At 36.9% G+C, this 25977-nt stretch overlaps 1 protein-coding gene across 1 annotated transcript in view; it reads right to left on the bottom strand.

The window, feature by feature from the left end:
• The window catches only part of LOC145683799 (carboxylesterase 4A-like), a 105010-nt gene that overhangs the window by 53472 nt on the left and 25561 nt on the right, over positions 1 to 25977 (bottom strand). Inside the window, exon 2 of the mRNA XM_081755385.1 lies at positions 8739 to 8828. Coding sequence (XP_081611511.1) covers positions 8739 to 8828 — 90 coding nt within the window. The remainder of the gene's footprint in view (positions 1 to 8738; positions 8829 to 25977) is intronic.

Genomic DNA, 25977 nt, shown 5'->3' with positions numbered 1-25977 from the left:
CTTCACCCTTGTGGTAATTCCTCCTTGTTCCAGATAATGAGAAAGAGTTTGTATATCTTGCTCTACAATTTTTCCCCTCCAGCTAAAATTAAGTCAACCAGAATTTCGTGTACACCCGGAGATGTGTGTTTCTTTAATTTTTAAATAGCGATTTCTATTTCTGTCTGGTTAGGTTCTGGAATATACGGTTATGCTGCATGCATTTCATTTTCCCCACGCGCATTAGTTTTTGGCTATGTGTTAAGCAAATCGTCAAAGAAATCTTTCCATCTATTTAAGATGCTATTCTGATCAGTGAGAACTGCTCCTTTAGGTTTCTTTAATATATAAGTACGAAGTTGATAGCCCTTCGTAAGTTCGTTGATGCATTTATACATGTCCCGAATGTTTTTGTTTTCACTATTATCTTCAAGTTAATTAATTTTAACTTTCAAAAGTCGCGTTTCTTTGTTCTAAAAGTTTTAGAAGTTTTCTGCCAGATGACAATGAAATTTTATGTAGTTATTTCGTTCGGATTTTGTAGCCAACGCAGTTTCTTCTGTTTTCTCTTCTCTGCTACTTTAGTACATTCCTAGTTGAACCATGGTTTGTTCCTACGTATTTCTGGGTGCTCCAATATTTCTTTTGCTGAAATTTTAATGTTATCTCTAATTTCAAACAAGTATCTTGAACACTAGTGCACTCCGAACCTTCTAAAACCGAGAATCTATTCGACACTTCAATCTGGTTCCCCTCTCACCTGACTCTCCTCTATTTAAAAAAAAAAAATACCGCTCCGTTTTCAGATATTGAATATTTCCTTTATTCAACGATAGTCTCTCTCTTACTATCACAATTAACTCCTCTGAACGACCTAACATCAGTTGTGCTAGATTGTTCTTTTCTGTCTACTAAAACATGATCAGTTTGAATATGTGTTTTTCCATCTGATGAAGTCCAAGTATATTTATGAATGTCGCGGTGTTGTAATTTTGTAATCTTCACGATAAGGTTTCTGGATATTGCACAGTTCACGAGTCTAACTCCATCGTCACAACCTTCCTTATGCAAACATTTATTCCGTATAATCGGTTTGAAAATACCCTCTGGTCCTACCTTCGCATTGAAACCGCCTAACAGAATTTTCATATGGTATCGCAGGAGATGATCAAATACCCGTTCTATTCTTTCATAAAAACTGAGCTCCTCCGTGGCTAAGCGGTTAGCGTACGCGCACTTGGCGCGGGAGACCCGGGTTCGATTCCCGGCGGGAGCTCATGTGGTTCGGATTCCACGTTAATCAGTAGGTCCACGTCTCACATAGCCTCGCTGCTGAAAGGGACGCTAAACTGAAATTCAATTCTTTCATAAAAACTGTATTTTTAAATCGCCATCCTTATTTTCTGTTGAGGCATGTGCATTTAAAATAATAATATTACACCAACTACTCTTAAGAGAAGTAAAAGAAAATCTATCATTAACAAATTTAACCTATGTAATTGCTGATATTACGTATTCGTTTGTGAACGGAAAGCCCTGTTTCTAGTTGGTAATTTTTAATTTGTTCCCCGTAAAAGAACGTAAAATTTCCCGACTTAACTCCCCCATTTCCTTCTCATCTAACTTCCTGATATCCCACTAGGTCCAACCTCCATTTCTAAACTTTTTTTTTTTTTTTTTTTTTTTTTAACCAATTTTAACGCGCCTGTCCTATAGAGACTTCTTATATTTTATGTTCCAAATCTCATGTCGATTTTACTTTGCGGAGTTCATGCCAAGTTATCAGTTCTGATCCGAGGATTCTGCGAACTTATCTGAATTTCTTTTAATGGATTAGGTTTTTAGTCTCACACCAAATTCTCAAACTGGATTATCACCCCTTGTCTGTCCGCGACTGCTTACTCAGTATATTCACAGCTAACCTCTATATCCCAGAGCCTTCTCCTCGATCCACAACCTGAGGACGCGCCGTGCCATGGTGACAGAAAGACCACAGTTTACGGAAATTAATACAGCTTTATTTCAGAAATACAACAGGTACTGATTATCCGAACACTGCTTTAAAACACACTGCATCAATCAATATGCTCGGATATATGGATGCATATTAAGACTGTGAAAGCTTCGATGCCGTAAAAATCGTAAATTAGAGACTAGTGTCAGTGTAGTAGTACATAAATGCATCGTAAGTTTGACTATCCGAACTATTCTGATGTATCACATTGTTTCGTTTTATAGCTATATAACTTTCTGAAAGTATTTGAGAACAAGATCCTGAGACGAATATTCGGACCCAAGAGGAACGGGAATGGGGAATGGCGGAAACTTCATAACGAGGAACTACATAATTTATACGGTTTACCGAACATTGTTAGGGTCGTCAAGTCTAGGAGGCTTAGATGGGCAGGTCATGTAAATAGTATGGAAGAAAGTAGAAACGCTTTCAAAGTCTTGACTGGAAGACCAATCGGAAAACGACCATTAAGAAGACGTAGGCGCAGATGGGAGGACAATTTTAAGATGGATCTCGCAGAGATTGGAATACGAAGTAGAAACTGGATGCAGTTAGCTGAGGATAGAAGTCATGGAGAGCTTTTGTGAACGCGGCATTGAACCTCCGGGTTCCATAGGCCATAGAGTTAGTTAGTTAGATTATACTGTTTACCTGTTCTCTGCCAATAGCAACTGTATGAATTTATAATACAAAACTGAAATACAGAAGATTTTTTTAATGTGATATTTCACAGGACATCTCATGTAAAGGGCGCCTTGTATTCTTCACAGTTTCTTTATTAACAATCACTATTTGAATTTATTATATAAAGCTGGTGCACAGGATAACTAAAACCATTTATCTATAATGTGATGTTTCGTAGGGCTCCTTATGTAAAAGGCGCACTGTACCTTTTACGGTTCTTTACCAATAAAACTAAGAATTTATTACTAAGAACTTGTACCTTTATTTATACTGTGATATTTCGGAGGGCGCACCGGGACACGTCCCGGTGGGCCAGCACGGGCCTGGCTGACAATGGAACATTCAAAATTTGTCCACGTCTAATTTCATAGTTATATATATTGCACGGAAAGTATTTTGGACATTTTTTAACTCCTCTTCTGCTTATTGCAAAGCAAAATTCGGTCGTTGTACACTCATACTTCAGCAAATCAAGAAAAAAGCTCAAGATCGTTGCTTCCAGTTTCGTGTGCAAGAATTTATGACTGACTTTGAACAAGCGGCAATAAACGCTACAAGAGAAACGTTCCAACAATCGACATTACGCGTTTGTTTGTTTCATTTTACCCAATCCATATGGAGAAAAGTACAAGGTATTGGATTGGTTCCACTTTACAAGGCTGATAATGATATGAGGAAATAGGTTAGGAGAGCAGATGCACTTCCATTGACTCCTCTTGAAGGCATTTTTGATGCATTTCCATATATACAAGACGATGCACCCGACATCCGAGAGGCACAGGTTTTCCTAGACTATTTGGCGGACACCTATGTTGACCTGAATGCAACCTTCCACCCGTAAATACAGCAATATTCGAAAGTTTACTTTTTATATTGGATTGTTATTTGACTCCTTACGTTGTACTAATTATATTTTTATTAATGTTTCATGGCAATAAGAAACCAATTTGATAATAGCGATTAAAGCACGAACCATGCCGAGGTTTAGCATTTCAAGTTTAATAGGAAGTAGACAGAAATCATTCCTATATATACAGATTCATTCTACTTTTGAAGCAAGCACTGTTCGAGAATGCGGCTGGTAGAAGCAGGCAATTTAACTTTTCGGAGAAGATTGTGGACACGTTTACACAGACGTACTCGGGTTCTTAAGGTTCGTGTAAAGGGACAAGTTTTGCCAATAGATGTCACTACAGTCTTCGTATCTCTCTCATGCATTTCTTATTTTTCACGAAAATTTACAATTTCTCTTACAAATTTTAACGTACAGACTTCAAATTTTTGGAGAAGGAACTTCATAACATATAAAATCGTGAATTTTCGTGAAAGGTAAAAAATACATGAGAGAGATACGAAGACTGTAGTGACATCTATCGGCAAGACTTGCCCCTTTAAACTAACCTTAAGAGTATGTTTAGGTTTGGCAAGATTGGCCTTATTCCATACTTTAATGCAATATCTCATTGCATTCATTCGGATAGTTGAAATTATAATCCAATGAAAAAAAAAAAGGTGATATTAAGAGTCTCACGTCTATACTGAATTTATTACGAAGGTTCATCCCATTATTGTTCATTGTAATATATATATACCTAGAAATATTGTTTTATTTATGTGTCTGTGTGTTTGTTATTCGTTTTTGTTGCAGTAAATCACGATTGCACTTGTGCGACAAGACTCTATTGCGAGCCGCACCTCTTTAGATTTATGTTGGTGTTTTGTTCTTTTCACTAAATATTTCTAATATTGAGGTCCTATCAAAACTTTTCAATGCGATTCTGTTAAATAGGAATGGTTGAACTTGGCAACGTTGCATAGCTTTAAGGCATTCTGCGAAACAGGAGATAACCGTTTCGAGGACGATCTTTTCCGTATTATTGTCGTTTTTAGTTTACTTTTCATCACGCATGATCAAACATTTCAGAAATGGCTCAAGTTCATTACGTTTCGGTAGAGGTTCGCAGACAGAAAATTCCATCGATTAAATGTTTTTGAGTCAGATTATGTGGCATCCAAATGTCAAGTTTCTTTTTGTAGCCAGCTTTCATTAAATGATTAAACATAGGGATGCGCACGAGACAAGATTTGTGGCTGTCTCGTCCCGAAAATGTGCTGTAAAACTGATGTCTCGACTCGAAAAATGTATATTTTTCTATTGGAAGAGCCGTGTCTCGACTCGAATTTCGTCAGGAAAATCCTGTCTCGACTCGTCTCATGCGCATCCCTAATTAAACACTGTTTACTGATTAATGTTGGTCATTGGCGATGATATGATTGCTTAAATGCCGGTCTTGCCAAGGGCGCCGATCCTGGGGAGCCAAGGGGGCCCGGGCCCCCCAAAGCTCGTGTGGACCCCCTATTCTATATTTGAATATACAATATTTGGCATAATTTGAGTGCAATTTGTCTTAAAATCTTCATACCTTCTGCATCTGATTGCCCCCCACCAAATTTACAAGAAATCGGCGTCCTTGGGTCTTGCTCGACTTTTGTCAGAATATTATTCACTTTTTCTGTGATTGATTGTCTACTGCGAGGCGAGGACCCTCGTCAGTCACAGTAAGAAAGCCATCTATTTTGACGAATTCATAATTATTTTTGAGGGGGAGGGGTTCAGAGGCTCTTGGACATCCAAATTTCAAGGAGAGCAATTGAACCATCTTTTGGCTGTTTCTTTTGATAATGTATCTTGCTCATAAATAGCATATATTTCTTCACGGGCCTGTGGAACATTTGGGCCTTTATCAAAATAAAATTGCAAAAATGATGTGCAGTTCACTCATTTTTATGGTGCAATACCTTACTTTGATCATAATTCCAATCAGGGTTGAAAAAAAACATGTTTTTTTTAAAAAAAATCATAAAAAACGTTTTTTATGTTTAAAACATGTTTTTTTTGTTTAAAACGTTTTTAACGTTTAAAACAAAGTACTTTGTTTTAAACAAGAAAAAAACATGTTTAAAACGTTTATTTTGTTTAAAACAATAATCTACATAAGCATATATATTACATTTTTACACTCTTAGGAACTGCTTGCCATCTATATTCAACCGCTATATCAAATTTCGGGAACTTCCCTAATCTCGATCCGCCCAAATGTTCAATTCCGGAGAAAAAATCGGGATTTTCCCGATCTCCGTTCACAGATTATGTAGTTTAGTTTCTTTGTGTTACGTTCTACTGGACGTCTGCATTCTTAATCTTTAAATGCCCATTGACGCAACTGCTGTGTCAGGGCTTTAAACCTCAATGGCTCAGTCTTAAACCTCAAATTAAGGCTGGAAGATGGTTTTGGTACTAATTTATTCCTCAAAGATGCAACTTTCCTGGTGTGCATTTTATGTATGTGGGAGGAGGGTAAATATCGTGTTTTTTTTTCAACAGTTTTTTGGGGGCCGTTCCCCCTCTTGGGGAATAGATTCATAAAAATTGTTACATGAAGCAATGAAGTAGGTTACTACATGGTAATATCGTGTTTTTGTACCAGGGTTGGCTGGTTTAAACCAAAAAACGAAAAATGTTCCTAAAAGTGTAAGTGTTTGTAAAATCTTGATGAACACACGTTTGTGGGTTATCACGTTTCACTCCCGTATATTATTCGTATTATATTCAGACCTAAATTCCCCATTCATTATTCAAAAAGATTATACTGCATAAGCAACTTTATATATATATATATATATATATATATATATATATATATAAGTTTATAAATGTTTGTTTTGTGATTTTTTTTGTAGTTGTTATTATTGTTTTTATTTAATTGCAATCAAAGAAAAATTCTAAATATTGTTTCGTTTTAATGTTTACTATTGATAAAATACATCGAAATGCCGTACTTTTTGTGTGGGGGGAGGGGGGTCAGACCCCACGAGAGACATTTAGTGAAATGAGAAGTCTCTTTGGTATTTATTTATGTATAAATGAGTCTGAGCCAAAGTGGACTCAAATAATTCGTATCTTTATTCACATTTCTTACTAATATGCAAATTAAGTCGTTGTATTTCTTTAATTTGGACCAATAAAAGTTGCTGTTAACTAACTCGAACTAAATTAGTTCTTCTGTACTCCGTAGTACTTTGAAATTGTCCATATGTAATTCTGTATAATGCTTTCACTTGTGCAACTGTTTATCTTTTTGTCCTTCTGAAATGACTCTTGACAGTTATATTAAGAAGCATGTAAAGATCAGTACAACGTATTTTTATCAGGATTCCTTCGTGAGTGAGTCGGCAGACGTATCGCATTTGTGGCCAATTAGTCCTGGTTCCGAGTTCAAATGGAGGACAATTTCTCTCGGATGTAACTCGAGAAACGATTTTTATTCCGCTTTAAGCTTATGTGATCCCTTCCAGCATAACCCGGTAGTTGCATAATAACATCAAGGCGAAACAAACTTATTTCTGTCCATATATGATATGAATATATAGAGCAAATTATTTAAACCAAAAGAACCGGTTTAAACCAAAAAAACGTTTTTTTTGTTTTTTCAATAAAAACCATGGTTTTTGCCAACCCTGATTTGTACTTCTTGCTTATTATGGGGAGCAGGGAGGGGACAAAGTTAGCCAATTTTTGGAGTTTCAGTTTTTTGACGTAAATTACATTTATTTTTACAACAAACATCAATAGCTCAGTCCTTAATTAAGCTAGAAAGGTGATTTGGTACCAAAGTATTTTTGAGAGATAAAGCTTTCCGTCACTTGCATTTTATGTATATACGGGGTACGTATGTACGGCCGAGAGAGGGAGGATGAATTTTTTTTCATCAGGTTTTGGCGGGTATTCTTCCCCTCTGTGTGGTACATCCATAAAAATTGGTATGTGAAGCAATGAAGAAGTCCCCTACATGATAGTAACCTGTATGTGTACTTGTTGTTTATAGAGGAAGAGGGGGTCAAATTTGGTTAATTTACATTTATTTTCGGGACGGTCCCGTATAACACAAGATATATTTCACTGAAGTGGTCTAGAAGCATAATTATTGTTCGTATACATGATGTGTGCAGCAAAAATGATTTGCATATGGACGTGGTACTATAGTGGGGGAGGGGAGAGAATGTCTAATTCAATGAATGTTTTTCTGCGCATATTTTTTTAAAAAATATTTCCTACATAAAACGAATTCATTACGCAATGGCAGCAATGGCTACCATTTCTTATATTATTGTCACAAGTATGTGGCCTACACATTAGCATCATTTTGTCAGCGCAGGTAACTGCAAGGGTTGCCAGGGCCCCGCAAAGTCAATATTTTCATATTTTTAATGATTTTTTTATGTCTGTTCTTTTTCTACGAATACGGCGGGAATTTGACGCATATTATCTCGTTGGAAGTTGTGGTCTATAAGCTTTTCAATGGTGTATATCTCATGAAATGTTCAAATACTTCACTTGAACTTCTATTGGTTTAGTTATAAGCACACTGATGTGCAGAATTTCGTTCAGTAATTGCTGTTATAATAAGAATATAACTCTGCTTGTAATTTACTCCATGCACAAACCCTGCGGAGGATGGGTTGTTTGTTAGAAAATTAAATTAGCTTCTTCAATCTGATATTTTAGTTGTTTTAAACATGTCCAACCAGCATCGAAAAAAAACACGTTTAAAACAATTTGTTTAAAACGTTTAAAACAAACTGAATAAAACAACAGCCCTCGTTTTAAACATGTTTTAAACACTTGTTTTAAACATTTTGTTTTAAACATATCAACCCTGATTCCAATACTTTCTTTCACATCTACTTGCTTTTACTATCAGCTGTCAAATGGCAATAGGGCTGATCCATTGTAAATCTTATACCCAGAGATTTGGTATACTAACGCCATCTCGTGCCCAAAAAACCCAATACTTTTTTCAAGAGAAGAGCTATATCACTATAATGCTGAGTGCAAAAGTAAAATAGAAAAAAAATCCTATTTTTGAGTATGGGAATACTTTATGCCATCAAAATTCCATATTCACTTACCTTATACATATTTTCAAGTATCTTACAGAATAATTTAAGGTTAGTAGTACGTATGCTATTTTTTTTAATTAGAATAATAAAGAGTACTCACTGCAAATCGAAGTCTTCCAATTGGTGGATCAACATATGGAATTCCCAAAAAGGCACTAACTTCTACCCTAGAATCCGTTTGGATTATTATCTGAAAATGTACAAGAGAACAGATCATGAGAAAATAATTTTCAAAATATTTAAATAAACATTGCAAACAGATATTTTATTTATTTATTATTTTTTTTTTTAATGAACAGGTAGGAATGGTATGACCGTTTAGATAGCTTAGCTCTCTCTTCATAAAAGGATGTATTAGATAACTGTTGTACAAAGGTTCTATTTCGGGGATGAAAATTAGTAATTTCAAAGGACTTTACAGCCGTAAATTTAAATCTGAAATCATAATGTATCTGTCAGGGATAGTTCCCACTAACTTGAGCATATAGATAATATGAGCTATTGTTTGCAGCAAATATAGTATATTTATATAAATAGCATCGTTACTTTTTGAATTTCTGACGTTTTCATATTTTGGAATTACTAGTAAATGGTATCATCTTCAGACGTGTGGGATGTTAACCTCAAAGTCACAGTAAGTAAGCCATCTATTTTGACGAACTCATAATTATTTTTTGGGGGGAGGGGTTCTTTGAATATACAAAGTGGGTATATACGAGTGGGTATCTCGTATATTATATATAATATCTCTGTTAATGCTCTTTTTCTGTATATACACTGTATATTCAGTATGTTTTTAAATAAATAGTGTAAAAATGTGCACCGAAAGCATATGGTTGTTCGTGAAGCCTTTCCCACTCCAAATCAAGCTGGACTTAATTAAGCAATTTGAAAAGGCTATGGATCCAACACACAGAAGGTTTTCATATTTTGCTGTAGTCATATTCCTTGTCTATCCGATGCTAAATTTAAAAAAAATGGTATACTTGTGTGTCTTCAGATTCGATAACTTCAACAAGGTCGAAATTTCGAAGTACGCCTAACAGACAAACAATAGGGAATATGAATATGTTTCAATAAAATACACAAAACTTCCAAATACAAGGACTTTGTGAATCAGTTATCAAAGATTACAAAAAATTAGGATGTAACATGTCCTTGAAAGTACATTTTATCCATTTACATTTGGACTTCTTTCCATAAAGTTGGAGTAATGTAGCGGACAATCACGGGGAAAGAATTCATAAACACATAGCTAACATTGAGAAACGATATGAAGGGTGATGAACACCCACAATGTTAGCAGATTATTGCTGGACCATAATTTAAGACAAGAAGAACACTCAGTACGAAAAGAAGAAAGGAGACATATTACTTTATGGTGATAATTTCATATTTTTTGTTTGTTTGTAAGTATTCCTTTAGAATAACTCGTAAAAAGTGAATGTATATACGATTATTTTGTGACATATATTATCTTTTGATACTCTCTCAATGTTAAAGGATATTTCTTAATTTCGGTCAGTATGCCTATCACTATATAAACACTATGACTAGAATTATATGGAAACGTAAAAAGAGATTCAAAATCTGTTTACTGTCAAACTATCCCTGAGGGGAAAAAAAACGAGACATTTCAATTCAGAGAGGGAAAAAGACGGTGTAATTTGTGATTTTGTAATCATCAGTGGATGGACCAAATAGATTCTGGTCTCCGAACAAGGCAAGACTTTTGTTTGTTTGTTTGTAATTAAGAGCAATGATATTCAACACCTTGATTTTCGGTAACGCTTGAGAATATGGCTGCCGTAACTTAGAAATTTACAGGTAGAACGTATTACGTCAGAAAGAAACAGTACTTTCAGATAGAATGCTTACAAATAGTATTTTTCACTATTAGAAGAAATCCAACAACGATAGATATAATTTGAGATCTGAGTCTTGGATTTCATGTATATACTAACTACACATGATCCACTTGAGGGACAGGTCTGAAATATACTTGGAAATCTGGAAATACTCGATACTTGGAATAAGTGAAATACAAACTTTCAGACCCCAATTAGGAGACTTGTCACACATCTAGTAGCTGCCTTACAAGCTTGGGTCAAATGTATTTTCGATCCGTTGTGCTGTTAGGGATATATATTTACAATATTTGTATCAAACATTTAGCTTTAAAAAAAAAAAAAAATCTTCCTTATGTGACTACCAATAGAATAGGTGGCTCTCCATGTTATTCTAGGTTCAAAGTTGATACGGACCTGGGAATTACTTAAGCACCTTAATTTTGATTTCTACAGAAGAGGGAGAATGCAACTAAATCTCGTATTCTCACTGCATGCTTTTCAGTGGGTACACAGGGTGTGTCAAAAATCGTCATCATAGGTCAACTCTATTCTGAGTAAAAATACTCTTAAATTGTGAAGAGAGCTCCCTCGTGGCTAAGCGGTTAGCGTACGCGCCTTTGGCGTGGGAGACCCGGGTTCGATTCCCGGCGGGAGCTCATGTGGTTCGGATTAAACGTTAATCAGTAGGTCCACGTCTTATATAGCCTCGCTGCTGAAAGGGACGCTAAACTAAAATCAACTCAAATTGTGAAGAGAGGGCAGTTGTTGGAAACATGTAATTTTTAAATCTAAAATTGTGGAATATTTCCAGTCGCACCAGGTGTTTGGACTTGACATTCCTAATGTTAAATGAAGAAGAAATGTTACCACTTGAGCAAGCTGTTCCATTAGGCCTTTACCATACCAGCAGTACAGCATTATTTGGAAACGGATTTTAGGTGTTATAGGTTCCCGTACATAACAATGTACATGTTCCCATTGTCATTTTTGCGTCTCCTTAAGTTCCGTACGAACAGCCTCCTGAACTGGCAATATTGCTTTTTCATTTAACATACGGCGTCTTACCAATATGGAAACCCAAACGGCAGATGCTATTGGTAAAATTCCACCATTTTAGATTGGAAATCATTTATTTCCAATAACTTTCATCTTCCATTTATTCGTATTTTTACTCTTAAAGGAGTTGCCTTATGCCTTTGAACTTTTGATACGCCCTGTATTTTCTCCAGGTAATATATTTAAAAAAAAGTCGCTATTAACATTTAAAACTATTCCGTGTGTACTTCGAAGATTTGACCTACATATAAAAAAACTGCGAAAAGTCCTGTATAAGAGTTGTAATGCTATAAATGTATTTTAGCTCGAAGGCAGGTGTTCAGTTGTTGGTATCCAGCTTATCTCCGCAAAGAAAGGGGGGAAAGGTAAATACACTGTAGGTTACAAACTGTTGCGTTTTCCAGCTTTGAACTCTGTAACTGCACACTTGAGAGCTGTCCACACTCAGTGATCTCAAGGTTATTCGGGGGAGGCATACGTCCGCTTCCTCCTGACCTATATATATATGCATGTGTAGAGGTTCACGACACCATATCATTGAGGAAAGAGCTAGTAGGATGCTCATAACACATTATTTAATTCCATTACTGTTACACCAAGCATATTTTAGGATTGTATTTTTTTTTCCGCTACGCTAGGCCTTGAGTAAATACGAATATCACCTTCGAGCTCTAGATACATCACATTGATTCAAAGCGCTGGAGGGTTTACACTGACCAATCGAAGATTTTAAACGTGTGGTCAGCACATCACGAGTTCCAAATGTTGCCAAACATAAGAATGGGAAGTCTCATAGAACATCTATTACCGTCTGTTTGTCTGTCGACAGATATCAGGGTAAATTCCGTAAGATAAATCGAGAAGTTTTCCGCAATTGCTTTAAAAGCCAAGAATAGCTCCCATTTTTTTCCTTTAAACCTCTCCTCGATTTCAGCATTGTCGATAGAGCAAAAACAATATTAACTCAAGCTTAGGACAAATAATCTTTAAATTAAACATAATGGAGCATATTCAGAGATGGTTTGAAGTATGATTAAAGTCGTACTAAAGGTTTAACTAACGCGTGATTATAATTTCCGTATTCAGAAGCACGTTTGTGATATTACTCACGACTTATGTTCAAAGATGCAAACTACGACTTTATCGTAAGGACATTATGAGAACAGAAAGAAAATGTTTTATATTTAGTCCTATTTTCTTTCCTAAGGTGTTTGGACAACCCTAAGGAAAAGTCATGGCTTGCCTATATTGATATAGATCGTGGTTAAGATAATCAAAATGTTGCTCGGTACAGAAATATAATCACACGTTAGTCAGAACACTTAGTACGATCCAAATCACACGAAAATGTCCAAAAATCTTATTTAGACATAATCAACATCTAGTGACAAACACAAAGCGTCATTTGCCATATTTACCACATTCTTTTGCGCTCAAACTCGACTGCACAAACAATTATTAGTTTTCTTAATTAATAATATTGCAGTTGCATATTTAACGAGACTTATAATATAATCAATAGCGTTAAAATCTTAGAAATAAAGTTTAATTGTGATTAAAAAGAAAAAGAAAACTTATTGCTACGCAATTCAAATACACAAAATTAAATTAACTTTGTTGTTAATTGTATCCATAATTTAGCATTGAAATGCTGGTACTAGAGGTGTTTTCTCCCTCGGAAAAATTAAAGTGATAAAAAACTTAAGCCATGGTCCACTTATGTATAAAAAATCATCAAAATTAGTGTAGTTGTCTAGGAGGGTTGGCCGAAGAAAGTTCTGTCGCTTTTTCAGCCACCATCTTCGAACATCGATATGTCACGTAAGACGTACTTGGAAGATTAAAAATAGTCCCCATCAGCATCGACGACCTTCTGTCAACATTTGGAAGCCCATCGCGGTAGAGCTTGGTGGGCCGTGAAGCGAAGAAGGTATCAAATGCATTTTGCACCTCTACTAGGGATTTGAACTGGCATCCTCTAAGGTGATTGTCCAAGGATGGAACAGGTAATAATCGGACTGTGCAATGTCCAGAGAGTACGGCGAATGCAATAATGTTTCCCATCCAAGGCGTAGAATGTGTCCCGGGTCATCCTAGCCACGTAGGGCTTAGTGTTGTCCTGTAACAGGAGGACCCCTTTGCGATTCAGAAGTGCTGGCTCCAGAGTTTTGAATTTTTCTTGAACACGACTCAGCTGCTGACAGTACATAGTTGCATTGATGTTCTGACGAGCTGGTAACAGTTCCCGATGCACGATGCTGCAAACAGTCCACCAAACACACAGGAGGACCTTCTTCTGATGCAATGCTGGTTTCGGCTGTTTTAGAACCGCTTAATGGAATGCTAAGCAATGATGACTGCGCTATAGATCTTCGTACAGGATCCACTTCTCATCACATGTCAACACTTTGTCCAGGAATGGCTCCTTCCACAGACGAGACAGCAAAGAAACACAGATGTCTGCCCGCGTTGCCTTCTGGCCCGGAATCAAATCATGTGGGACACATCGACCCAACTTGTAGAGCTTCCCAAGTTAATGGAGATGCTGCCGAATGATTTCTCCACTCACACGGGGAATTGTAGTCCCAGTTCCTCATATGCCTGGTCACTTTTCGCCTCAATTGCTGCCGGAAGATCTTCATTTTCTATCTTCGAGTGTTTTGTCACCGTCCTTAAACTTGAACCACCGCTGCACTGTCCGCGTAGTCACGACACCTTCACCAAACGCCTGGCATATCTTCCGTCCGCTGCAGTGGCGTTTGACCCCAGTTTGAACTCGTACAGCATACACGCTCTTATGGCACTCTGTGGAGGTACCATGTTCACTCTGTCCTTACGCAAATTCACGGAGTAACTGAACTGCCACAACCAGGTAGTATGTTGGATATGCCCACACCAACAACTGACCTTCAACTTATCTCCATTCGTATTCAACTCACTGTGTGAGGACCAAATAAACACAGACCTCCACAAAAAGCGACAGAACTTTCTTGGTTACCTTTGTAGTTACGAGGAATGATCGAAAAGAAAGGTTAGAAAACATAAAACTTTTGTTATTCACTGTAACTTAACGAAAATTTTAGCTCATTCGTGGTTAAGTGGTTAGAGTACGCGCCTTTGGCGTGGGAGACCCGGGTTCGATTCCCGGCTTGAGCTCACATGGTTCGGATTCCACGTTAATCAGTAAGGCCCGTCTCATATAGCCTCGCTGCTGAAAGGGAGGTTAAACTCAAAATCAACTCAACTCAATTAACGAAGATTTATTTGTAGATTAATAACATATTTGTCTTGGTGCTGGTTTGAAGACTTAGGATTCTGATCATGTATATCCGAGAAGCGGACATTAAAAATTATTACGACTCGTATGGAAAAATTGTCAAGAGTAGAATTAAGGTCAGTGGTGCGGTTCCTGTGGGCCAAAAACATTACACCTCCTGACATTCATAGGCTGATTGCAGAGGTGTAAGGGGTGAGCTAAATTTTAAAGCAATATGTAGAGTGGTGGTGTTGTGCCTTTAAAGAAAGATGGGCCACTATCGTTAATAACAACTTTGGACACAGTGGTAAATAAAGTTCAACCATTGACGTCACACTTGGAACGACTAGAGCACCCCTTCTATAACTCTAACTAACTAACTAACTAACTCTATGGCCTATGGAACCCGGAGGTTCAATGCCGCGTTCACAAAAGCTCTCCAATGACTTCTATCCTTAGCTAATTGCATCCAGTTTCTACTTTCTATTCCTATCTCTGCGAGATCCATCTTAATATTGTCCTCCCATCTGCGCCTAGGTCTTCCTAATGGTCGTTTTCCTATGGGTCTACCAGTCAAGACTTCGAAAGCGTTTCTACTTTCTTCCATTCTAGCTACATGACCTGCCCACCTAAGCCTCCTAGACTTGACGACCCTAACAATGTTGGGTAAACCGTATAAACTATGTAGTTCCTCGTTATGAAGCTTCCGCCATTCCCCATTCTCGTTCCTCTTGGGTCCGAATATTCTTCTCAGGATCCTGTTCTCAAATACTTTCAGTCTATGTTCTTCCCTCAGAGTAAGCGACCATGTTTCACAACCATACAGAACAACAGGCATGATTATCGTTTTATATATTTTAAGCTTCAAATTCCTCGACAGAATTCGTGACGACAAGAGATTTTGAACCGAATAGTAACACGAATTCCCTGCTTTTAGTCGACATTTAATTTCTTCGTGAATATGGTTTTCCTCTCTTAATATTGATCCTAAATATTTGAAAGTATCCACTTTATCAAAAGCATTATTTAATATTTTAACGCCTCCACAATTTGCCGTATTACGGTCCCGACGCACTTCCATGTATTTAGTTTTCTCTGCATTTACTTCTAAACCCATGTCCCTGCAAGCGTTTAATAAGATCTCTGCATTTATTTCTACTGTTCTCCTATCATCCCCTATTAAATTTACATCATCAGCATATGCCATAACCTGGTGAATGCCGTTCAACTCTAGGCCCTGGTTGCTATCTTTGATTTTCCTTATGGCGTATTCCAGCACAAAGTTAAATAATAATGGCGACAACGCATCTCCTTGTTTCAGGCCATTTTCGACGTGGAAGCTCGTGGACAAAAATTTTCCTACCCGGACTTTACTTTGGGATTCACTTAAACATATCTTAATTAATCTAATTAGCTTTCTCGGTATTCCAAGTTCTGTAAGAACGTTGTATAATGTTTCTCTCCTAACCGAGTCGTAAGCCTTTCTAAAATCAATAAATAGTTGATGTACCGGGGTATTGTATTCCCACTTCTTTTCGAGTATTTGGCGAATGGTAAATATTTGGTCGATAGTTGATCGATTTCGTCTAAATCCGCACTGATAATCTCCAATAATTTCATCTGCGTATGGGGTCAATCTTGCTAACAGAATATTTGAAAGGATTTTATAGGATGTTGACAGAAGAGAAATGCCTCGATAATTATTACAGTCAGTTTTGTCGCCTTTCTTGTGAATTGGAACAATGATTGATTCTTTCCACTCTTGTGGCAATTCTTCCTTGTTCCAGATAAGGAGAATGAGTTTGTGTATCTTGTTCCACAATTTTTCGCCTCCAGCTAAAATTAACTCAGCCGGAATTTCATCTACACCCGGAGATTTGTGTTTCTTCAATTTCTTTATAGCGGCTTCCACTTCTATTCGATTGGGTTCTGGAATATACGGTTCTGCGGTGTGTATCTCCTGTTCTCCACGCACATTAGTTTTTGGCTGCGTGTTCAGCAAATCGTCAAAGAAATCTTTCCATCTATTTAAGAGGCTATCCGTATCGGTGAGAACTGTTCCGTCAGATTTCTTTAATATATAAGCACGAGGTTGATAGCCTTTCTTAAATTCGCTGATCCCCTTATACATGTCCCGAATATTTTTATTTTTACTATTATCTTCAAGTTCCTTAATTTTAGCTTTCAAAAAATCCCGTTTCTTTGTTCTAAAAGTTTTGGAAGTTTCCCACCTGATATCTGCGAAATTTTGTGTAGTTGTTTCATTCGGATTTTGTAGCCACCGTAATTTTGCCTGTTTTCTCTTCTCTGCTAGTTTAATGCATTCTTGGTCGAACCATGGTTTGTTCCTACGTATTTCCGCGTGTCCCAATTTTTCTATTGCTGAACTTTTAATACTATCTCTAATTTCAATCCAAGTATCCTCAACACTAGTGCACTCCGAGTCTTCTAAAACCGCGAATCTATTCGAAACTTCAATCTGGTATTCCTCTCTTACCTGGCTCTCTTCTAATTTCTTTAAATTAAATCTCTCCGTTTTCGGACATTGAATATTACCTTTATTCAACGATAATCTCTCCCGTATTATCGCTGCTATCAGGTAGTGATCAGTGTCACAATCAGCTCCTCTAAACGACCGGACGTCAATTATGCTAGATTGTCTTCTTCTATCTACTAAAACGTGATCAATTTGATTATGTGTTTTTCCGTCTGGTGATGTCCAAGTGTATTTATGAACGTCGCGATGTGGGAATTTTGTACTCTTCACGATTAGGTTTTTGGATGTTGCAAAGTTCACGAGTCTAACACCGTTGTCATTACTTTCCTTATGCAAACTTTCGTTCCTTATAATCGGTTTGAAAATATCCTCTCGTCCTACCTTCGCATTGAAATCCCCTAATAGAATCTTCATATGGTATCGCGGGAGTTGGTCAAATATCCGTTCCACTTTTTCGTAAAAACTATCTTTTATATCGTCACCCCTATCTTCAGTTGGAGCATGTACATTTAAAACAATAATATCACACCACCGTCCCTTAAGAGTAATAAAAGAAAGTCTGTCAGTAACAAATTCAACCCGTTTAATTGCTGGTAATATTCGTTTGTGAACGAATCTTCTATAACTCTAATCCAGCCTAAGTGATTTTCACCTTTTCCCTGTTCTAAAGAAAAAATGGCAATCATTATATGACTTAATTATGTCAAAACCGTTGCCTCACGGTGGCTACGAAAGCTTAACGGTTTGTATGCAAATGGTATTTAAAAAAAAAAAATCTGCCGTGTGATAAGCGGTTGAACAAAAACTGTGATTACCTTGAGGAGTATTGAGTACCCTCGATCATGAGGTGTGTTGATCTTTGAACTATGTCTTACCATGAGCCATAATAGGCTTGCATTTTATTGATATATTGTAGATAGATTGAGCAGTTCTAACTTGCAGTACCTCCCTATACTTTTACATTTGCACATACCGGTATAGGTGGAGTATAAACTTCCTAAATATTTTGAATCTCCTTAAGACCCGGAATAGATTTCCTCGTTTAGATAAGAAAGCTTGATCTTTGTATGTCAAAACTAACAATTGTCCCGATGACATTTTTTCTCCTCCAATATTTACCCGGAAAGCAGTTTAAACAGGAAATAAACCTACTCTTTCAGTTTAAAAATTCCGTTAGGGAAGTTTGTTTAAACTGGGAGTGGAAGGAAAGGAAAAAAAGGAAGTGTACCTATCAAACAATATGCATTTAAAATATCTGTGATTATAACCATTTGACCATAGTGGTGATACAAATATGGCTTCCTTATTGTCTTGCTCAGCTCATACAATGTCAGTGAACCTAATAAAAGACAAGTTATTTTGTGATCGGAGACATAAGCACAAACAAAACCAGCCTCGTGGATGAGGATGCGGTAGAGGGACCAATGGCGTACAGTTAGATCTGTCAATTGGAACATAACAACAACAAAATACACGCACCGAACCCACACTTGGCTAAACATAATTACGTATGTGGTCGTTGGATTGTATATACATACCAAAAGAAATGACGTTTTGTTAATGGAAATTTAATTCCGGATGTTTGATGACACTGGCATGTTGGAATGGCGCAGTCAGAGAAGCATTAACCACAAAACACAAATAATCGCGGGTATATCGTCATTGTTCATTCATTGCAATTTTCATTTTTTTAAAAATATTGTTCCTTCTGTTACTTTTTTGATGGTAGATGCTCGATATATGGGCCAAATAGTAGAGACCCCGCAACTAAAGTATGTCGGATTTTTCCCTGTTCCTTAACGACTTCTGATAGTACACCAAATGCCGTACATTTTTTATGCTTCACTAATCATATCTATTATTTACAAAAGAGAGATATGAGTTTCGTTTCACATCGCGAAACTAATTCGAGGGTTAGAAAATAAGTCTATTTTCTTGGAAGTCCAAAATCTGCCAGGAATAACGAACTGACTAACTAAGTCTATGGCCTATGGAACCCAGAGGTTCAATGCACACATTCAATGCACAAAAGTTCTCAATTGACCTCTGTTCTTAGTTAACTGGATGCAGTTTCTACTTTGTATTCCTATTTCTGCGATATCTATCTTAATAATGTCCTCCCATTGCGCATAAATCTTCTTAATGGTCACTTTCTGATTGGATTTCTGGTTAAAATATCAGTTTAAGGTCATATGGACAGTGCTAAAGCAAATGCACAAATAAAACTCAACATGAATTACTTGATTGTTACAGCAGGGAATACCTGATCCATTTAGTTAGTAATCACAGTTTTGAAATGAAAACTAATTTTATCTTCAGTTCCTTATCATTGAAGATGGGACTTTTTTAAATAAAAAATTAACAGATGTAGAAGGAAAATCAAGAAATAAAGATAAAAAAGCTAGTTACACTGGAATTGCAAACTGATATATTGAGATTGAAGCTCGATATTGAATTCTATAAAATGGATTACCATCTTTCCTCTGCAGGTGTGTTTACTTTATCTTTCAATAACATAATATGTTATTATTTTTAAAAAGAGGCACGACAAGATTGTATTTGTAGTGTTTAGGCCTTTCTGAGTGCGAGTGCTCTTCCCCTCCCCTTCATTGTTCATGATGGAGTAGCATACTTAAAATAATGGTTTTTAATATTTGTTCTTTCTGGAGAAAGACGAGGCGGCAAATTGCTTGGGGCCGGCCCTAACAGCACAAGATGTGCCAGGCATGTGCCATTTAGGTGTTTCAGCTACTTTTTAGGTACCCGATACTTGGCACATATGATATTCATGTGCTAAGTATTTACTTCAGCTACCTACAGTTTTAGTACTTGTTACACCTAATTGATATTTGCAACTATGTACCACAAATATAGCATTTATATACGTATCTGGCTCAGTTTCGCACTCTAACAGTCATTTGTTTTTATGTCGTCACTTGGGACATATATCTGTCATGTTCTAGGTACGTCCTTTAGGTACATACTTTTTCAGATACCCTAACAGCACAAGATGTGCTAGGCATTCGCTATTAAGTGTTCTAAAATCATCTTCCACATTTGATGCATTTGTTGCTTCTTTTTCTAAGCAATAGTTTACTAGAAGCAACAAACGTATCAACTCTATTAGATGACAACTGTCGCCGATCATTTGAAAGTAAATATGGAAGAATCATGAAATAAAGTAAACGGGCATTCGCCATTTTGCTATAAAATTACATGGCGAGCAGATTGTATCTGATCCCAAACGGTTATCGTCGAATAGAACGCGGTTAAAGAAGCACTCTGATTAATCAAATACAAAAGACCTCAACAATTTATCCCTCTACAAGCGACGTACTCTTCATCGCCTCCGTGGCCAAGTCAGAAGAGCACGCGGCAAGTAATCCAACGTTTGGTGATCGCGCCTACATTTTTTTTACTTGTTTTAAGTGTTTTTCTAGACTCATCTTAATGTAAACACATTACTCATATAGGCGATTTAACATATTTTGGGGGAGTAATTTTGCGGTCCATTGACCCTTACGGCATGCGGAACATACCTAGAACATACTAAGCACGTTCCCCAAGTACATGTCAAGCATGTGCGTAGAAGCGGACATAGCCTGTTACTATCACTTTCTATCCATGTGATTCCTCTCTCAGAGGTACATAAGGCACATACTGGACACATTTCCATGTACCTGAGGGAACATGATAGGCATATGCCTGCTATGTAATTGTGCTGTTAGGGGGCTCTGGTACTATTGTACAATTTTCAATAAAAATGAACTCTCCAAAGAAAAACACAACGTGCAACCTTCAATCCGCCTATGGTAGTCCCTAATTATATTTTTGAGTGGAGTTAGAAGGGGGATTGCGGGGTTTGAACCCCTCTTCAGCAAGATGTTATGGAAAAAATAAACATTTACTATATACAGGGTGCGGCACGTAAAACCGGCCCGTAAAGTGAACATAAAATGAAATGTAATGTATTGAATATGATTAACTACAACACATAAATGAAATGTAATGTATTGAATATGACTACTCACCTTCACAGCAGCCTTCACAGCAGGTGCTGAAAATGTCCTCCGCCCACTTCAACACACATGTGAGCACGATTGAGGAGATTCATATATACCCTTGTCAGTTCTTGTGTTGTAATGCTATTGGTGACATCCTGGATCCTGGTCTTGAGTTCTTCAATTGTGTGTGGATTTGTTTCGTATACTCTTCCCTTTAACAGTCCCCATAAGTAAAAGTCACACGTGGACAAGTCTGGTGACCGAGGAGGCCACAAGCCTTTGCTGATTGTCCTCTTCTGCAGGTCAAGCTCTTGCACAACACTTATCCGGTACGGTTTTAACTTCAGTCCCCTTAAAACACGTCTGCAACTTCTCCCACTCGCATGAACCTGTTGACTCAATCTCCTGGTTGACTTTCGAGGACTTCTTGTCATTATCTCCTCCACCTGCATCTTTAATTCAGGTGTGCAGACAGATGGTCGTCTGTTCCTGGGAGCATTTTGAACCGATCCTGTACGCCGCCATTTTTCAATCAATTCCTGAATGGTGCTTTTTGCTGGCAGAGAACGTCCTGGAAATTTCTCCCGAAACAAATTATTTGTTTTCACAAAAGATCCAGTGAGAATGAACCCTTCAACAATGGCAACACGCTCGGGTATCGAATACGGCATTATCACACACCGGCACTCACCCGGCTTAACACAACGAGGCCTTTTTCTCAACTGGTTTCGACAAGTTTCACTGGCTGCGGCTGCACGTGACTGCTGCAGGTCACGTAAGTCGACCCGACCTCGACATGCCATCTCTTGGTAGGAAGGTAGATTATTTAAGTGTTGCCAAAAACACAATATACCAGAATATTACGACGGGCCGGTTTTACGTGCCGCACCCTATATATATATATATATATATATATATATATATATATATATATATATATATATATATATATATATATATATATATATATATATAATATATAAATCACTTTTCCTGAAAGGATGAGATTAGGTGCTTGAACTACCCTTGATGAAATTTTGCGTACGCCACTGCTTCTCAGTAGTTCTTTTTATTACTGCAATAACCGTGTGAAAAACGTCTGCTGCACCATTAGGGTTGTTGACCTCAATGTTCGTAATTGTAACACTGACATTATACAATGAGTTCATTTTTGCGTCAACCTAATGCTGGTTTAAGGGCTTAAATTACGGCGTGGATTATTCATAATGACTCTGTTTTACATAATCACTCACAGCAGGAATCCATGATTTCAAAACCAAGAGGATACGCATGAACAACCCAGTTGCATCATAATCACACCAGGTGTTTCATCCTTTGCAGCTGTTCCGAAATTTATAGCGTGAACTCTCTCTCTCTCTCTTTCTCTCTCTACATATAAACAACCAGTGCAATTCTTGGTCTTATGTTTGAAATCTATTCATACAGTACAATTTCCCTGTCCTTGTAATTATGTGTCCAAAATTCCAAGAAGTTTGAACTAAAGACTCACTCTTCTCTCCTAAAATTTACAACGAAGTGGTTATCGTTTTATTTTCTTAAATTTATTTTGTGACGTATTTTATGACGGAATACAGACGCATCTAGACAACTTGGAGCTGAAGAGATTAAGTGACAAGGCAACTTTTAGAGTTGCCTAATTGAATAAATTGAATAAGATGTTATTTTTGGATCAAAGATCCAACATATTTCAATCAAAATTTTCTTGTAGACCTTGTACGCCTTAGGTCTGGAGAACTACATATAGTGTAGCCAAAAACCCTAACTATCAGTTAACTCGATATGATGTACTTATTCCGTAAAAAATACAAAAAACTGTATTTAGGGGCCCTTCAAAAATTTTGTGGCCCTTGATCCAAAAAATGCATCAAAAGATCTAGTATATTTCATTGAAAAATTTTCTTGTAGGTCTTATATCTGGAGATCACTTAACTCAGTATAATGAGCTCATTCCGAAAAAAAAAAACTCGATTTAGGACCGTTCAAAAATTTTCTGGACCCTGATCCAAAAACTAATTATTGCCCAAGATCGCAAATTTTTTAATGCATTTTTGGATCATTCCTAAAATTCTTGGCCAAGATCGCAATCTTTTGATCCATTTTTTTTTGATCATTCATAAAATTCTTGTTGGTTCACTTGTGACATGAACCAACAAGAATTTTGTTAGTTCATGTCACAAGTGAACTCGTGTTAAGTCAACTCGCCACAAAGAAATAGTTTTATGACAATATCGGCCTGTGAAGAAAGCAAAGAAACATCCTGGCAGGAAGTGAATTCTACCATCTATTGGGCATTGAAATGAAAACTTATTTAAGGGTAAGGATTGAACAATAGTATTCCAGACTAAATTATTCAATATAACATTCTTTAAGGAAGGGGCGTTCTGTGAATGCATCAGAGCTCTCATTGGGATTCCCGTCAAGGGGGCGTTTTGGGATCAGTTTTTTTAAATATTTTCATGGAGGGGCGTTCTGGGAAGGGGTCCAATTATTATGGTTTAATAGAGATGTCAGCAACAAAGCTATTTTTGTTCAAATATTATTATTTGTTAATATTTTACTTTAAAATCCAGTATATTTATTATTGGGTAAGCAGACTTTCGGCTTTTAACATGATTGTTCCAAATTGTTCCTTTCTTCAGAAAGTTGTCCGGTGTCCGGAGAAAATTGCAAACGGGACATAAAAAGTCCTTTTTAAATAGCATCCTGTTCCCTGATTCGTTTAGCAGAGAAAACTAACATTGAATACATAAGACTTCGCCGGGATAATAATACTGCAAGTTATGGATACGTTAAAATATCAAATAATACTTTCGATAAAGGAGATATTTTCAAATATCTAGGATCAATGTTAACAGACCAAAACCATATGCACGAAGAAACTAAATGTCGACTGAAAGAAATTAAATTAATTGGTGTTATTATTCAATTTAAAATCTTTTGTCGTCGCGAAACCTGTCGAGGAATTTGAAGCTTAAACTATACAAAACGACAATCATACTTGTTGTGCTGTATAGTTGAGAAACATGGTCGCTTACTCTGCAAGAAGAACGCAGACTGAAAGTACTTGAGTTTAAAATTCTGAGGCGAATATTCGGACCCAAGAGAAACGGGAATGGGGAATGGCGAAAACTTCACAACGAGAAACTGCATAATTAATACCGTTAACCAAACAATAGAGAAATCAATAGAGAGCTTCTGTGAGAGTATTTGAGTCAGGAGCGTCATTTCAGATTTTGCTTGGGGGGGGGGGGGCAAAACCCCTCGATATAAGTAAAATTTCGCGTTTTTCAATCATTTATTACTACTCTATTGATAAAATCTATATAAATCTCAAACTCAGGGGGGGGGCAAATGTCCCTCCCTGACCCCCCTAAATGACGCCCCTGATTTGAGCATTGAACCCCCGGGCTTCGTAGGCCGTAGATTTAGTTTCTGGCTCATAATTACGTAGTATACTAGTAATTTCTTATATGGACTTCTACAGCGGTTTGAAGGAAATATCAACCCCTTTACAAGAAACTCAGCCACAAAAAAATCACATTCAAGAGACAATCGATGCCCCTAATCCTGTTTCATGCTAAATGTTATAAAGCAATGCAAAAATTAAAATAAAAAAAAAACAATTAAATAAATTAAAGTGAGGTTATTTTTGAAAAGCTAGAGATCTATTCCTCACTGACATGAGTAATGACGTAAGAGCGTAAGAGCATGACGTAATGATTATACCAGGTAGGTGAATTGTCAAATTACATCAGTTTTTTTCTGTTTACCATATTTTAGTATTATAATCATTTTGAGAATTTGAGTCATATGTAAGTAACGGCGTAATCTAGTTTCTATTGTTTTAAAACTCGAGCAGGGTTCTAATACGGACTAAGTTGTTATTTCAAGGTATCACTGTACTTTACTTTCATTGTGTACTTCCTATAATACAAACATTTTCCACTGATTCAAGTAACACTGAAGTAGTATTGCGCGTTCAGTGCATAAAATAATCAACCATACAGGAGGGATACACGGGTTCGGAGCAGACCCGTATCCAGGAGGGTCTAGGCCCCCTAAATTTTTAATGGCCTCCTCTAAAATTTTCACAATAGGCTTGCAAATGAACTATAATATTTGTGGATCGGTCCCACTAACTTTCACCGGGCTCCCCCTACATTTTCGAGCTGGCTGCGGGCCTGGATCGGAGTCCCCCAAAATTTCGTAACTCGACTAACATTTGTAGACTTTCTTAACAAAGCTCTACTTGTTTAACAGAGAAATGATTGATGTAATCTAAAGGTTTGATTTTACGCTTCTTTTGTAATCTTTCTTTTCTTATAAAAATAATCTAGTTTTATCATTTTTCTCGATCAAAAGATCCAATATATTTCAATCGAAAATTTTCTTGTAGGCCTTATATCTGGAGAACTACATATAGTGTAGCCAAACCCAAAGTATCACTTAACTCAATATGATGTGCTTATTCCGTAAAAAACAAGAAAACTCGATTTATGGGCCGTCCAAAATTTCTTTTATAAATTTCAACCTAGAGACTTCAAATTTTTAGAGAAGGAACTTCATAACCTATCGAAGGCAACAACCCGTGCCGAATTTTTATTTAGAATTTTCTTCATTGTTGAAATGGCTTGTTTGTTGAAATTGATATCCAA

Source organism: Thermobia domestica, chromosome 4 (assembly GCF_964235325.1).
Source record: "Thermobia domestica chromosome 4, izTheDome1.hap1.1, whole genome shotgun sequence".
Taxonomy (NCBI): domain Eukaryota; kingdom Metazoa; phylum Arthropoda; class Insecta; order Zygentoma; family Lepismatidae; genus Thermobia; species Thermobia domestica.
Note: the sequence above shows the minus strand (reverse complement) of the source record. Positions and strands in the feature narration are given on the sequence as shown.